The sequence below is a fragment of the Tauraco erythrolophus genome, chromosome 3 (genome assembly GCF_009769465.1).
Source record: "Tauraco erythrolophus isolate bTauEry1 chromosome 3, bTauEry1.pri, whole genome shotgun sequence".
NCBI lineage: Eukaryota > Metazoa > Chordata > Aves > Musophagiformes > Musophagidae > Tauraco > Tauraco erythrolophus.
This window is the reverse complement of record NC_141467.1, coordinates 80,549,323-80,565,935: the sequence shown is the minus strand read 5'-3', so window position 1 is coordinate 80,565,935 and position 16,613 is coordinate 80,549,323. Positions and strand designations below refer to the sequence as shown.

Here is a 16,613-nt window from a genome sequence, read left to right as displayed (position 1 = left end):
GGAGGCAGAAGCAGCCAAGCACACAGACCTGTGCACCCCTTCCAGAGCTGCCATCAGGGATTCTTTTTTGTCCTTTTGATGGTTTTACTTGGCTGTTTCCTTTCAGAAGTGAGTCTTCTTGGTGGATTTGTTTGCCTTTAAACAGGAGAAGATGATGGTGGAGCTTTATGGCAGCTGTAGCAAGAGAAGAGCTGATGACAGAATAAGGGCTAACGAAGGACTGACGGACAGAGCCAGCAACAATGATTTGGCTCAGTCGAGGTCGGTGGTGCTTGGTACTAACTGCCACTCTGGGGGTCGGAGTGAGGGGGAAGAGGGAGAGGAGTGCCAGGGCTGGTGCGATGGAGCGGTTTGAGTCAGTGACTGTCCCTGGGCTCGTTTTTGGATGATTGTTCGTGTGTAGTTTGAAATCTAAGTGACACAGCAGATGATGGTGCTTCCCTCTGTTGGCATTATGGTTAAAGTTGTCTAGGGGATATAAAATGAATCAACACCTGAGATGTAGCTGGCTGCCTACAGTAGGTCTGTCTCATGGGCTTCTGCACACACTGTGGCAACCAGTCCAAGGGTGTGGGAGAGGTGATTGGCGCTGAGGTTTGCACTGGAGGATATAAGATCTCACTGTGCTGTGTCACCTGGTGCCATGGCCCCATCCCCATCACACCATCCCATGTGCCGGTCCTGAACTGGCGTGTTGTGGAAGATGATACCTGGGACATCTCTGGAACTTCTTTCTTAGCCTGGGTACCTTTCCATGTGCGGAATATTTATTTAGCACAGCTTTCTTCCATTCTTTTAGCAATTGTTCACTGTCAAAATAGTGACTGAAGCTATTTGGAGGCTCTTGTAGCTGCAGCCTGATCATGCAATATTCCCTTCAGGCCCTAAGATGTTTTTGCCAGTGGCAGGAAGAGCAAACCAACCTGTTACCTTCACTTCTCCTCTCGACTTCCCTCAAAACCATGTTGTAGTTTTCCACAGGGAGGCCAAGGTGAACTCACGTGTCTGCAGATCTTAACGTGACTTCTGCCATGGTTCCTGATTTAGACATACTCAGTGCTACATTGTCAAATAAAGCTGGGGAGGCTGGTCAAGTTACTCACTGTGAGACTGAAGCAAAGGCCTCTTTTCTACCATCTGATGGCCCAGCTTTCACCTCTGGGTGCAAGCCTGGGGGGAGGAATGTCACCCTAGAGGGAGGTGAGACCAGCACTCCACAAGAGACTGCAAAGATTATTAAACAAGGATTAGTGCAGGAATGCAGTTTTTTAACCAACAACAAAATGCTTTATTCTATTCAACACATTTTATAACAAGAAAAAGAAAAGCAGTTTGCTTTTTTTCTTTTAATCTTGTGATAAATATGTGACATTTTTTAAAAGAAAGGTGGTATAAAACCCAAATTTGTGTTTGTAATGTTCTGAGATGCAATTGTATCTTGGTTGTCTTTGGGAGCAAGGGATCAATGTGAAAGTAAATAAAAAATGAATTGAGGCATAATTATGTGCTGTTCATATTTTTAAACACTACTAAACTGGGGGAGATGTGAGTGTGGTAGAGAATTTTAGCATATCTGAATGTAGCTGATGACTGCCTTCCTGCTGCAGTCACTCTCCAAAATAAGAAATTGGCTCTGTTACATTATATAACCGCTGCTAGCAACCACTCAGTCACTTCTTTGGAAACTTCATCAGCGCAACCCCCAGGTCTTTTCGAGTCTAGTGCTGCCTTATGGTGACTGCTGTTTTAAGAGTGGAGTGGCATTATAAAATATAAAATAGTATGTTGGTGACGAAACCAAGGAGATAGACATGAGATTTTTCTACAGCTTGTTTTGTTGGTGAAAATGACAATAAACAGATTCAGTAGTGATGACAATCTCATTTTCTGTCCTATTTCCTCCATTTGATTACTTTCCTACATGCACAACTGAACTTCTTTCTCCATGCAGTCTCTAAGGCTCCCAGGCTTCTGAGCACCTCTCAGTGCTGAGGTCCATTATCCTGGCTTTCAGAAGTTTCCTGGGCTTCACAGCAGCTTTTTGGCTCTTGCACTTGCTGTTTTCTTTAGGCATGGAGGGGCGTTCAGGCAACTGCCTTATGCCATGGGTAGGAGGGAGAATACCCATGCTTTTGAGATGCTTCGGACATGGAAACTGTCACTCTCTGAAGCCATTTTCCCTGCCTGGCTATCCAGCACAGAGTAAAGCTTAGCGGTGACCTGGGTGGTAGGGAGGTTCTGCTGAGCCGATGATGCAGAAATGGCATTACACTGGCAAAAGGCAAGAGTTACTAAGGGAATCAGCAAAGAGACACAGTAACAGCAAGTCAGTAAATTCAACTATCTGTCATTAAGCTGTCAGATGTTATTGAAAGAGCAAGTCTGGACAGTTAACAGGGTAGGTAAAGCTGCTTCAGCAACTGCGGATGTCCTGCACTGCAGTGTGGTCTGCTAGTAGGTCATTGAGCTTTTCAAGGTAAGCTCCTGACAGGTACCTGTGATTTGAGAACCATCACATGAAATAAATGTTTTCCTCTTTATGACGTATAGCAGAAAATTTGAAGAAGACGGTGTTTGGGGGGATTTTTTTCAGTAGGACTGGGGAGAAGGGCAAAGAGAGTAGCAAAAATCAGCTTGCATGTCACACAGAGTGACACTAGGAGTACCATAGCTAGAATGAGAGACTGCTGTTCCTCCAGGTAAGTGCTTTACTCCATAAGAATTATAAAGAGTTTCTGTAAGAATTATTACCAATAAACATGAGTATCTTTGCTGTCACATTAAAATTCTTCACACTGCTATCAGAGACAAAATTTAGCTATAAGTGCAAAAAGAAAAACTAAAGAAACAAGAAATGCCCAAAGTTTAACTTTTACTATAATGGGAAAGATAAATTACAAGAATTGTTTGATAGCCTAGTCAGCTGGTAATAAGGTTAGTTTTTAGCAAAAGATGCTTAATAAAGTAATTCTCCTTTGAACTGTTAGAGCAGAGCAAACTAATGTGACATCTCAAAGACTTTGAATGAAGCATTTATTACATAGTTTCACAGCTCAAACTTTCTTCCCTTTCATTTTTAGATCTTAGAAATTATTACATTCTGCATTCTCCTTTATTTTTACAAAAGAAAGGCTGTGAAGCACATCATGGTTTTGCTAATGATGGTAGCACTACTGGGTAAGAATGTATTATTCACTTTAATGTTCCTGTCTATTACTTTTTAATTCCTTGTCACTCAGTCTCCCCAGCTAGTTTTGATTAGGGACATTTCAAAGCAGTATGCTGAGGGAGAATCATTGAAACATTTCACATGATTTTTACTGTACTCTCTTTTTGAAGAGAAAAGTCTGATAGGAAACACAGTTTCTATGGTCAATGCTAGGACTATTTCTTTTTACACATTCCCTGAAATTACTATGCTGTGTGCAAATGTATTCTGAAGGTTTTTTTAAACAACACTTTAGCTTTAGATCGTGGGAAAGAGGACAGTTTGAAACCTTCTTTTGGAGAGCAGACTAGCTGTGAAAATCAGTTCTTTAAAACAGAGCAGCTTAAGACCTTGTGAGCACTCTGTAAGCAAATGCAGTGATATGCTGTGACTATACAGAAATTTTTAATTGAATTAGCTATGCCTAATTGCATATGTCACATTTTGTACCTTACCACATTTCCAGAAGCATAACAAGAACGCAGTGGGCCACTGAAGTTTGCCTTCAATCAATACTCACGAAAAAAAGGGAGATTATTTTATCAAGCAGCTTTCAATAAAGTTAAACTTGAATCAGTTTTGAAAAATGTCAGGAGGCCATCTCTAGAGCTCCACCACCTGCAGGCATATGTTAAGAATTTATCACCACCTCATATCTTCTCCCTTCCTTGTCTTGTTGCTTCACCACGAAATCCTGATAGGACACCACATTTCTGTGGTTGAAGCGAAAGGTGCTTGCACTGTGCCATTGAAGTCAATGATTATATTTTCACTGAGTTTAACGAGTGCATGCATCAATCTGCAGAGACTTATAAAGTACATTTCTAATAGAGCTGGTCATGAGCATTTTGATAAAACAGAATTTCACCGAAGTTTTCTAGTTACACAATTTATATTTAACTGAATGTGAAAAACCCTCACAGATTTATTAACTGCTTTCCTTCAGATCCCTGCCTGGTTTCTTAACCAGCTGAAAAACTCAGACTTTTGGATCAACTGTTTCGGGACTGTCTTCCCATTTAAATTTCCCAGTGCTAGGCACATTAGGATCTGTAGCTCTTCAGAAGCCTTGAAGGATTTCCATGCTCCCTACATAAGGCAGAGATGGAAGGACCCCAAAAGCCTTAGTTCTAACTGACTGCTCTTGGTTTGGAGGAGTGAAGTGTGAGTCCAGCCATTCCTCAGCTCCTAGCATCGAGCCTGGGAACTTTGGCAGAGTTCGCTTGAGCTGCTCTGCAGCCTCCAACCCTGCCATGAGGAGCATGAAGCACTGTGTGGTCATAAGCAATGAGGAGGTCCAGCCTCCTTGTATAACTGGAAGCCTAAGATCCCCAGATGGGCTTCAATACTTGAATGCTGCAGTTCTGGGCAGACCCATCATGACGGCTGCCCCAAGCGAAGTCAACACATGACTCCAGGAGGTCTGGGCCATTGGGCTGCGTAGCCCCATGTGCTTATTTTGGCATGGAACCTGCCAGCTCTGATGCCACTGGTGCCAAAGGGGCGCATGGAGCTGCTGAACAGCAGCAGGGTTGCAAACCCATGCCACAGCAGGCACCAACTGCAGTTTGGTGGTCAGGCTGCACTCAACCAAAAATAACAATTTCAGCTGGTGGCTGCTGAGGTTTTGGTGAGCATATGCAGCTTCAGGAAAAATGTGTCATTATGTCTGTCCTATTAAACAAGACACAAACAAACAAATCCTGCTTCATGGGAACTTTTGAAATACTGACATTTCTCTTGAGCAGGAAACCCAGAACTATGGCTGGCTCCCGTTCCTGCAGCCATCCTGGTGCCTGGCAGTCACCACAAAGCTACACTTGGAGCCCTCTGCTTGCTCTCTGGTCTTTCTGCTGAGCAAAGTGATGAGGAGCCGAGAGAAGGCTCAGCAGCTTTGCTCCCAGCCGTCTGACACACACACTACTCTCGGAAGGCTCTGGCTGCAAGAGGGGTGGATAGGGCTTGGGGTGTCTGTGGCAGCTTGTGGAAGGGAGTTCTACTTTTTCTCATGTCTGCACAGATTCATTCCTGGTGGAGAGTTTGTACAGATGCAAATGAAATGTAGAAAGGTTTCTTTAAAGAGAGGGCGGCCTTTGTTTCACTGGATATGAGCGCTGCTGTCATTACGAATTTCAGATTACAGTGGGATTTCTGAGTTTCCTGCCCTAACAGCTGGAAGGTGACAACATTTGTCACACTAGCCTTGGGGTGGGGGTCATTCTATCAGAGATAGGAAAACCTTTTCCTTGATTTTGAAACTTATTTCAGGGCTACTTTAGTTATAAGATTATTCCACTCTTCAATAAAACCAAAGCAAAACAAAAAAAAACCTTTATGCTTTCTTTTCTGATTTGTTAAAATCATAAGGGATGGAAACTGCCCTTTTATCCGAAACAGCTTTTCAGCCTCTTTACCTTTAGTTGGACTGTTCAAACTACTAATTTTTACCTGTAAGTGTTCTTTTAAAATAACAGCTCCCCCATGTTAGAGTGCAAATCTCAGTTTTTCTGTAGGCTTCTTGATGGGGCTTGAGTGTATTTTTTCGCTTTTTATCATACCATTAGTGCCAGTGCAGGCCAGCATTTGACCCCCTCTGCTCACTTTTACTGCTGTGTTTGTTAAACCGCTCCACCATTTTCAATTACAGAGCAAGAAGTAAAGTACTTGGTGGAAAGGTTGTCATGAAAACAGTGAATTTCGTGACAGTTAACAGGATCATCACAAGATATATGCAACTTCTGAACTCCTCCTGAACTTTTGGACTTGCTATAAGAAAAATGCTTGCAATGAAAACCACAGACCTGAATCTATTCTTCCTCCACTTTTTCTCCCAGCCCTTGGCTTGAACCTTTTCCACAGTGCAACTCTCCTTGGCAATCTGAATTTTGCAGTTCTGAGAGGATGAATCAGACCACCAAAATCCTACACTCCTCAGCCCTGGAAGAGGCTGGAACAGGATCCCAGCTGGGGGACAGTGTTCCTGACAATTAATTACTTTTCTTCAAAGGTCATCTCCGCACCCTGACTCTTCTTATCATTTTTAGTTTCTTTAAAATTTGTTACATTTTACTTGCAGTAATCACAGCTTACTTGGGTTAGCTTCAACAAACCAAGAGCCCGCTTCAAAAGCGAATCTAAAATAACTCTTAGCTGAACTGTCAGCCCCTTTTCTAAAAGATGTGTATTGCAAGACTTCTCTGAACTGGAGACATGTATTAAAACCATTGCCTGCTGTCTGAGATTTGTTTGTGGTGATGCAATGACAATGACTAAATGGATTGAAAACACACTACTGAAGTAGTCTATTTTGTGGGCTAAATCCAGTAAATGGTCTTAAAAGCCTGGCCTCTGAAATAAAACGCAGACCCCTATGTTGGTTGTCTGCTCTCTGTAGGTAACCCATGGGGTGAGTTAGATGCTTCGTGATGTGATACCAAAAGTCAGCTTTGCCCGGCGTTGACCAGCTCCATTCTCAGCAGAGAAATCCTAAGGGTGACGAGTTATTTGAGGCTGCCGGTGTCACATGCAGGCTGCTACACACAGGAGTCCTACCTGGCAAGATTTTATCAGACTCTAACCTCACCTACTCCAGGGAAATTTTGGGTAGATGCAGGGTTGCAGACCTCAATGCTACAAGAATTTGAAAGTAAAACTCAAAGCACACATGGAGTTAAGGCCACTCTAAGTTTAAGCGACAGCTTAGTGAGCGTGTATAAAATCACACACTTGGTTTTAGGTGTCCAAATCCTACCTCAGTGTCTTTTTAGGTGATCAGACCTGTGGCTCTGGCCTGGCACCTTTTCCTCCCTCACTGATCCTTGGACATCCTGCTGTGAATCCTGCCCTACTAATCTCTCCTTTTCCCTTTCAGCATCTCTGACTGTCATTGCTGTAAAGGCTGTGGCCAGCATGATAATGCTGTCTGCAAAGGGGAAAATGCAGCTGACATATCCTGTGTTCTATATCATGATTATTTTAATGGCAACTTCTTGTGCTTTCCAAGTCAAGTAAGTGAATTTCTACTTATCTCCTAACCTTTGTACTCACTTATCTGTCAGTTTTGTTCAACACTGATATTGACTCTGGATTGAAGTCGCACTCAAAGGCAACAAAATTCCTGGCAGAGCCTTGTCAGATGCATGAATTGCCTACACTGATTATATTGTTTATTTAGGCTTTATTTCTCAGTTCATAATTGATTATCAATTACACAGATGCTACCTCATTTCATTACCACTTTATACAAGGTCTTCCCAAATTTAGTTCTAGTTTTGGCACGTTTTGCACTCATAAAATGAAATTTATATTTATGTAATTTTGTTGTTATTGTTACTTCTAGCAACCTTCATTGCTGAATAATCAAGCGACCCCTTTTACCCTCATTATCCACCTCTTTTCCCTAGCTTGTGTCACTCGTCAGATCAAAGAAGAAGGTTTACCCTGACTTTCTCACTGCGTCTTGTTAAATCTTGTTAAAGCATGTTGTGCTTTGCTACCCTGTATGTCTGTACCTTTTTAGGAAATAGTTAACTTCTAGTGTGCAGGGGACATCAGAGTTTTCCCTGTTGGCCTCTGGCCTGTAACGTGATTGTTTTATGCTGCCTTCGCAGATTGCTGGGGGTGGCAGCATGGTAAAATATGGCTTGCAGCTGAACAGAGAGTCCGTTCCCTTTATGCTGGTCCCTCTGCTTCAGATGCTGATAGCATCATTCAGTAATGTCCTCTAGACTGCTCCAGTGCTAGTCTGAGTGTTTACTTGCATGATTATTTTCCGGTAGAAGAGCCAACCCAGCTTTCTCGTGGCAGAACATACCATTCCCATGTGGAATCTGCAAGTCCATGCGTTATTATGCAGTGACTCTCCATGGCTGACTCAGGAACTCCCCTGTAACAGATTATAGAGTGATTTACCTCCAACTTGTCTTCGCTGGGAGAACAGCTCAGAAATAAAAGCTTGGTAAATAGGAAGCTGCTGAATTAACCTCTCCTTCTTGTCAGTTTTTGGTTCTTTGATTTGCTGGGTCAAAATTAAAACAGAAGTGAAATGTGCCCGTTCCATTCCCTGGGCTCAGCATCTCTTTCTCTCTTCTCTGTTGGACACATTCTCTAACAGACAGTGCTGTCACTCTAAATTTTTCATTTTATTTGTTTCCTCTCTTATTTTATTTGACTATCGTGTGGTAGCTCAGAACAGCCTGTGCTGCAACATCCTGAATTCAATCCTGGGCCTTGATATCACTGTTTTAGTCCCTGTGACCAAATTTGTTGCAAATGGGAGAAAGTAATGAGGTGTTTTCAATGACTTCAAAATCCTGACTATCCTGTGGATATGTAGGATTTCTTTATTTTTAAAGCGCCATGGAGACTGTTCAACAGTTGCTAAAATAACCATGCAATTACTTTAATGGCTAAAACAGATCCAAGTTTGGATTTTTACTGTGCACATATATTGTACTAGTGAAACATTTAAGTGTGGTTCTTTTTATAGGTTTTGAATACACTCTGCAGCCTCCTGATTTTTCTCTTTCAGTCTGAAATGCACCATTCACGTAACAGAGTATCTGCTGGTGCATCCGAGACTTCACACTCATGATTCATCACCCTATGGGTAAACGTTGATAGCTGTGGTCTCCGTACAAGTGGGTTAATTGTTTTGCCTTTTTCATCTGCTGATGCAGACTGCGCAGGCTGCTCCATGGCCCAGTGCCTCAGTCCTGCAGGTTTGTGTGCAGTGTACGCTCCTGGGGTCCTGCACGCTCTTGGTCATGATTCTGGTGAGAATTTGTGTTACCTTTCTGAGGAGCACAGCGGAGAGTTTCCGACCCAAGGAGCACAGCCTTGGAGCCTCCTTCCTGGACTTTCCCGGCAGGACAGAGTGTGTCTGCGGTATGATTGCATGGGCAAACATACAAATACGTGTTTTTGCCGAGTTGGATTGAGCAGTAGCAGCAATGTGGACTTCAGCAAAGTGAAACAGTTCCTACAAGAACTCGCATGTTCATGCTCGTGCTGGAAACACACCCTTATACAACCTGTTTAAATTAGAGCAACTTGTCCCTGGCTGATCGCAGGCAGCACTGCTTCCAAGAATCGATGCAGACCATAAGCAGTAATACCCTAGCATTCCTCCCTTATCTGTGGCAGACAAATTTTTTCCAACAGTGCTTCAAAGGAATCTCCAATGACAGCCTATGGCCAGAAGAATCCGTGCCAATCTTCCTGCTTTTGCCTATTTGTACTCTGCAGAGTCAAAACCAGAAGGTAAACTAAGTACACATACACGTCTGTCCAGGGCTACTTGCTGTTGTGGTAAGAAATGGTCACACTTACTGTTAAACTGACATAAAGTGGCTTAACCTGACTTAAAATGCAATGAGCCTCTTGTAGACATGAGGTGCAATAACACTTGTCTTCCAGATTCTTGAATCAAGCAACACATCTGTACGAAGCGACAGAAGTTGTGCCTATTAATTTTGTGTTGTTCACCACCAGTGCCATCATTTCAGGTTTGTTTCTGGCCTTCTTCCTCTACAGAATGATTTTCTAAACATTAGGTTTTCAAGAATTACTGTCTGTGAACAGGAATGAAAACCAGTCATGTTGTCTTCATAAAAAAGTTGTTTTTCCTCAGTGACAGGTGTTTAAGTTCTGAAAAATGAGTAAGTTCACAACATTTGAAGCAAAATAAAGCTAATCAAATTCTAGCATTTCCAGAATTGACATGTACGGTTTGCTGTGCCTTACTGCTTATTAGAAGTACCTGCATTTATTCGAGCCTCATCTTGACATCCAGTAAATGCGTTTCCCATGTGCACACCAGCCTCTCTATGTCCGAACTGGTAGAGTAATTTTAACAGCCTGGCAAACTACTCAAATGACAACCAGCTGTGTTTCGTAGTAGTTAGTGTATGTTCCATTTCAGAAGGTGGAATTCTAGGTTAAGTGAAGGAAATAAAATGACTCCAAAGACCTTTTAAGCATTTAACATTTTATTCTGGGTGAGAACTTTGAACTCAGCATTGTTAAAGAGAGACTGCAAATCTTGGAAATGGTGCGCAGCGTAAAAACACAAGCAGGGAGGACAACTGTGATGCTGTATCAGCAATGAGCCAAAATGATCATGTTGTTAGAACATTTATGACTCATTTTAGCACACACTGGAGGCTTTCCTGTCATTGCTGTGCAGGAGTTTCTCATGCAGAGCTGCCATTAATGAGAAGGAGAGTTAGCTTCACACACAGATTGCCTCAGCACCTGTGTTAGAAGAGACCTACACTCTGTGACTGAGAGGAGACTGGTGCCAAAAGGGGCTTGCGTTCTTGTGACCATATGGAGAATTTGGCCTTGTGCCTCCTTAAAAGATCAAGTACCTATTCAGGACTGGCTTAATAGCTTTGAGACTGGATACACATGCATTTGCACCAGGTTAGTCAAACCAGCGTAGAGCTTAGAAGAACAACCTCTGCTGAATCTTGCTGGGGTGCAAGAAGATACCTCATCTCTTGATTCCCCCATCCCAAGTTACAGCCTTTGAAGATACAGTCACACTTCAGCTGCTCTGGTTCACACTCCGGCATTTCTAAGCGAAACTATGCTCATCAGTGGTTTAAAGCTAATATACTTGGCTGTGAATTGGGGCAGCTGAGATCCAGACACACATCTGGTTCTGTCACCTCCACTGCAGAGGTGCTAATTCCTAGAAGAGGGGTGACCAGAAAGAGCTAGTGATCCCTTTAGCCAGAAAGATTTTGAAAACTTGGCTGCTGGAGCCCTTAACTTGGTGTAAATATCAGGGATACAGCTAGTTACCGAAAACCTGTTCCCAATTGGAGTTAAGATGTCCACGTGGTCTGTTGGAGTGGCTTAACAAAATCCATGAAGAACCTGTGAGCTATGTTGCTATGACTCTGGTTGTGAATAAGACCTTGAGTTTGACCTGCTTAAAAACTGTTGCTGACAATGCAAAAGATACCTGAATCTGTGCACTTACTGACACAGCACATGTTCCAGCCTGATAGACTGTATCTTCTCCAGTCCCATGCTGTGTCTTGAGAAAGCCTAGATAATGGAATATGGGCACATCAAGTGAACCCATCACAATGTGCATTAATACCTTATTTGGGATTTTTTTTGCTCCATTTGAGCATGACACTGCTCCTGACCCTCCCAGCTGTGATTCATATCACTTGGAAGCCAGTCAAGATCTGCAATTCTTGTTTCTGTCACATTCCAGGGGTCATATTTTATCGGGAATTCCAAAGTGCAGCTTTGCTGAGCGTGTTCATGTTTCTGTTCGGGTAAGTGTATCGGCCTAAAATCTGTATAACGTTTGTACTGAAACAGCATCAGCTTGCAGAATCCCTTTTTTTCTCAGTAAGAAGAAACCCGTCTTGTTATTAAAGTATTATGGAATAGCCATTATAGTAGGATAAAAAAACATTAAAGGAAAGATTAATGTCTGTGTTTTGGGAGTTTGAAGGCCTGGTTTTCAATCCAAATATGTAAAAATGTGAGACACTTATGAACTACTAATCTCATGATGGAATGAAAAACCAGCAGCATGTGTTCCTCCAGCAGGAAGGAGAAATCACTGCTCTCCGCCAAAGATCACATTATAGAGGGTGCTTTTACAACTGTGAGAAATCTCCTCCCATGTTACCTTCCACTTGCATGTCCGGCTGGTCTTCGCTGCCATTAGGCGTGGGCAATTACATGAGTTGCTTGCCTACGAGGCAGTGCTATAATATCTCTCCATCATCTTCCTGTGCCTAGAAAGACACAGCAAGGACACTGTGGAAAATTCAGAGCACGCTAAGAAGCTGTTAACAATAAATGTTTGAAGAAGGGTCTAGATGTTGTGAGAACAGCTTCTGTGGGCTACCGGCACTGTAACAACTCAAGGGACAGGTGACAGTTACTTGATAACAGGTGTGAGATGGTTAAAAGCGTCTCCTAGAACTGCTGGAGGTGTCTTGCCACAGTGCTGTCAAATAAAGGGGCTTGATAGCTACAGACGTCTTCATGCTCTGCAGTCGGACCGGAGTAGGTGCACACAACAGCTATCTTGTTTGACTGCAGGAAAAGTGACAGAAAATGGAGATGAGCAAATTCAGCCCATGTCTTTGGCAGGCCGGAATTAGTGGTTGTGTGTCCAACACAGAGCGGATAGAAGATTTATCCAAGCATAGCAGTTTCTCACTGCCCCTGGCTTGCAGCTTGCCCCTGAGACACACAGTCAAAAGAGAAAAACAACAGAGATGTTGATTGTCTGCAGCTAGACCAAGTTGTTAATGAAATTGCAAATGCTAGAATGCTAGCTTAGGCGCTCTGTGAAGATTTGCTCAGGGATTCAAACGCTGTAGTCTCACACTCACAGGCATTTGATTTAGTATATATTGTGGAAAGTGTAATTTTGCCTGCGGAGCCTTTGGAACTGATAATAAAGCTTCAGAAGGCAAAAACTGGATCAAAAGGGAGCTCAAGCTGAATTTATAGAGCTGCCAGGAAGAAAAGTTTTTTTATAAACTGAGCAGCTTGGCTTTGGAAGTCCTTGAAAAAGAAACTTGGAAAGAAATTCTCATCTCAGATGCAGTGAACTGTTTCTAATGATACTATGCCACTGTTATTTTGCAGGTGTCTCCTATCTTTCCTTGGTGTATTTGTAATTGCAAGAAATAAAAAAGAGGAGCATTTACAAATTCCTTTTATTGACTGTGGACATATTCCTGGTAAGTAGGGCTTTTTTTCTGTCTCTCTGTTTAAAAATGAGATATCAGATAATGGGATGGCCTAGGAGAGTTGAGTCATAAATGTGCTCTGGTCATATTTAATAAATATACTGTTCTCTTATTTTCTATTCCTGTTCCCAACAGATTTTTCAAAGAATTTTTCAGAGTTTTTCCAAGCTATTGTTACAACCAGTCAAATGAAAACAATGATTACTGGAGCAAAGAATGTTTAAAAGATGGATTGGTGGGGGATTTGTTTTATTAAAATTCTTCACAGAGTTGTTGTTTTTCCCTTCTCTCACCCCGTTTCCTTAGGACAAAAATTGACAGGCAAAATACAACCAGATTCTCACAGTTCACTCTATGGCACTTTGAATAATGAACGTGACTCGGTGAAAAGTCAAAGCTGAAAGAAGAAAGCACCTTACTTGCCAATTAACGGGAAGAACACCACTGGAACAAGGATCAGCAGGACCTTTTCGTGGAACATATTCAAGTATACATTGAACTCCTGTATGTTGATGAGTCACAGTATTATTTAATCCTACGTAATTTATCCCATGGCTGTTGCAAATGTGTTCTGAAGATAAAGGAAACCTTAAGAAAAACTAAATAACCCTTAATGAAACTGAACATTCTCCTAGCATCAGTGCTCCTTGGGGATATTTTTAGAGTTTTAATTGCCTTGAAATGCTAATAGGCACAGAACAGGATTATAAAAATTCCTCTTTGAAACCCCCCATGTCTATGTAGATGCTTAGAGACAAAGGTGCAAATGAGAAGAATTTTCATAAGTTACTCCAAAGTACCCTACTATTTGTATAATACCTTTAAAAATCTGATCCTTCCTGTCCAGGAGTCAAAACTGTGGGCATCTATACAGTATACACAAATATGTACACACAGAGTATTTTATGTTATGTGTAGAGGGAAAATCCTGATTATCTTCTGCCATTAGACGAATTTTCTTGTCTTCCGAGGAAATAAACACTTGTTCGAGGAGGGGGAAGGAAGAGACCATTTGCCATAAACATAGGCACTTGCACACATGCACACATTCATGGTGCCCAGCCAGGGCAGAGCTAGGGAACTACACTTGACATTTTACATCTTCACAGGTGAGTCTGGTGCACTGGGCTGGACTGGGCTGGGCTGTACTATCTGTGAGTATAGTCTAGCCTGACGTTTAGCCTCTGTTTTCAGGAAAACAAGGTCTTAGTGAAGAAAGTGCAAAGTTCTCCAGAGGGAATGGGGTAGCCACACTCCCTCTCTTGATGTATCTTGGAAAAATATTCCTAAAAAAGAAAAATAGGGCAACTTCAGCTTCCTCCCTAAACCACTGGTAATCCTGGATGAGGAAAGGCTGTAAAAAAAAGGATCGCAAAGAGTCATGGTAACAGTACAATTTTTACTTCATTAAATGGTAGCGTCTCCATGCTGATTTGAAGAGCCAGCAGTGATGGGAACCATGTCTACACAGGCTCTGTGTTCAGGTCTGGGAGGTCTCAGTGTCCTTCAGTCCCAACCTCCTGGCAAGAAAGCTGCTTCTGAGCAGTCATCGTGGGTCCACTTAACCCTGCCTGGTAGAAACAATCTAAATCAGCTGGCACAGTGGCGGTCAGACACCTCCTCTGTAGAACAAGTGAAAGTGCTCTTGAAAAGTGTTCACATGTTGGACAAGATACTTCTGTTAGGTTTGAATTCATCATAGAATCATAGAATGGTTTGAGTTGGAAAGGACCTTAAAGATCATCTAGTTTCAACCTCCTTGCCACAGGCAGGGACACCTTCCAATATGTCAGGTTGCTCAAAGCCTCATCCGACCTGGCCTTGAACACTTCCAGGGATGGGGCATCCATGACTTCTCTGGGCAACCTGTTCCAGTGTCTCACCACCCTCAAAACGAATAATTTCTTCCTTAGATCTAACCTAAGTCTATCCTCTTTCAGTTTAAAGCCATTGCCCCTTGTCCTATCACTACATGCCCTTGTAAAAAAGTCCCTCTCCAGCTTTCTTGTAGGCCCCTTCAGGTACTGGAAGGCTGCTAGAAGGTCTCCGTGGAGCCTTCTCTTCTCCAGGCTGAACAACCTCAACTCTCTCAGCCTGTCGTCATAGGAGAGGAGCTCCAGGTCTCGGATCGTCTTCATGGCCCTCCTCTGAACCCCCTCCATCAGCTCCATGTCCTTCTTGTGTTGGGGCCCCAGAGCTATATTCCAGGTGCGGTCTCACAAGAGCAGAGTAGAGGAGGAGGATCACTTCCCTCGACCTGCTGGCCATGCTTCTTTTGATGCAGCCCAGAATACGGTTGGCTTTCTGGGCTGCAAGAGCACATCTGCACAATCTGCAGTAATGGATAGGGGGTGTAGGCTGTGTGTATTTTGTTTCAGTGGGATGTAGGGAAATGAGGTCTCTTTTTTTTCCCAAATAATTGTTTATTTCATTTTAAAATAGATACAGCTGAAGATCCATAAGACACTTTCATTTCAAACCCTACAAAATGCACAGAGCGCCACAGTTTTTTCTATGCAGCAAGGTCTGGGGAGCCAGGGCACAGGGCAGGGGGTTGTGAAGTTGTCTTCCAATGTGGATCTTTTCCAGCTGGCACAGGACAAGAGTCTGTGTCTGCACGTTACTTGTACCAGCTCCCTGGCCATGGCCTTCCTTTCCCCTCTTACAGCTTGAGTTCAAGTTTCTAAAGCTTAAAATAAATTTTAAAAAAAGCAGTCTTTTTGTATGCTTTCTCCAGGGAATAAGAGCATGCCTCTACTTTTCTTTTGCAAGTCAAATTTAAGCCACTTTCTAAGTCTCAAGTGAGAATGTGTGCTAAAGATGGAAATAGGAGGTGTACAGTTTTTCATTCTGTGACCTGGGAAACAAATGGGTGAAAGGATTTGGATTTGGTTCTTTTTTAAATGATTAGCCTTGGACATCTTTCCAAAATCTGTTTCCATGATTCCGGAGGGCTGAAGGAGATAATAAAGGTTACCAGGTACAGGATTTTCTCTTTAAAACAGGAAGTAAAACATAAAAATCTGTGACAAAGTTTATTATTTACTTTAAACTACTGTCTTCCTTCTTAATTTCTTCCTATGGGTTTATAAAAATTAATAGTTTTAAAAGTTAATAAGGGTTTAAATGTTTTCTGTAAACTTGAATGTAATTGAAATTAATTTATGGAGCAAAACACTGGCGAGAATTACGTGCAATTAAAACTTGTGATTTGACGTGATTTTTGAGATGTGAGCGTGTTCCAAGTAATTAATGTATGACAAGATTGGAAAAACTCAGTGGTGAGAATGCATTACAGCTCTGCCAAGAAAGGGACATGATGTGTTTCAAAAATCAGTTTCTAATCAATGTCATTTTCAGATTCTGCTTGAGATATTTAGGTTACAAAGACCACAGGCAAATGCCTGCTAGAAGAAAAGCCTTTTCACTGGAGTACAAAAGAGTCTCTGGAGCCCTTCTCTTTAATAATGAGTTATTTTCTTGTGTGGTTTTTTCCCGACATCAAAAATATGGGCCAGATATAAGCTGCAAAACTTGCACCTGCAGACTGAACTTTTTTGAACAGATTCTCCACGGGATCTGAGGAAATCAAACCACGGGAAGTCATGGTGGGCAGGCAGCCGCTCGCGTGGTCCTCCAGACTCTGGCTTGGGATTTTTGACAGACCA

The 16,613-nt window shown here is 42.4% G+C and overlaps 1 protein-coding gene across 1 annotated transcript in view; it reads left to right on the top strand.

Annotated features, from left to right (window-relative positions):
• NIPAL2 (NIPA like domain containing 2) overlaps window positions 1-13,346 on the top strand; it is a 49,684-nt gene extending 36,338 nt beyond the window's left edge. Inside the window, exons 6-11 of the mRNA XM_009978031.2 lie at window positions 3,081-3,177; window positions 7,080-7,215; window positions 9,626-9,714; window positions 11,442-11,505; window positions 12,842-12,936; window positions 13,252-13,346. Coding sequence (XP_009976333.2) covers window positions 3,081-3,177; window positions 7,080-7,215; window positions 9,626-9,714; window positions 11,442-11,505; window positions 12,842-12,936; window positions 13,252-13,346 — 576 coding nt within the window. The remainder of the gene's footprint in view (window positions 1-3,080; window positions 3,178-7,079; window positions 7,216-9,625; window positions 9,715-11,441; window positions 11,506-12,841; window positions 12,937-13,251) is intronic.
• The last annotated feature ends 3,267 nt before the right edge of the window (window positions 13,347-16,613 follow it).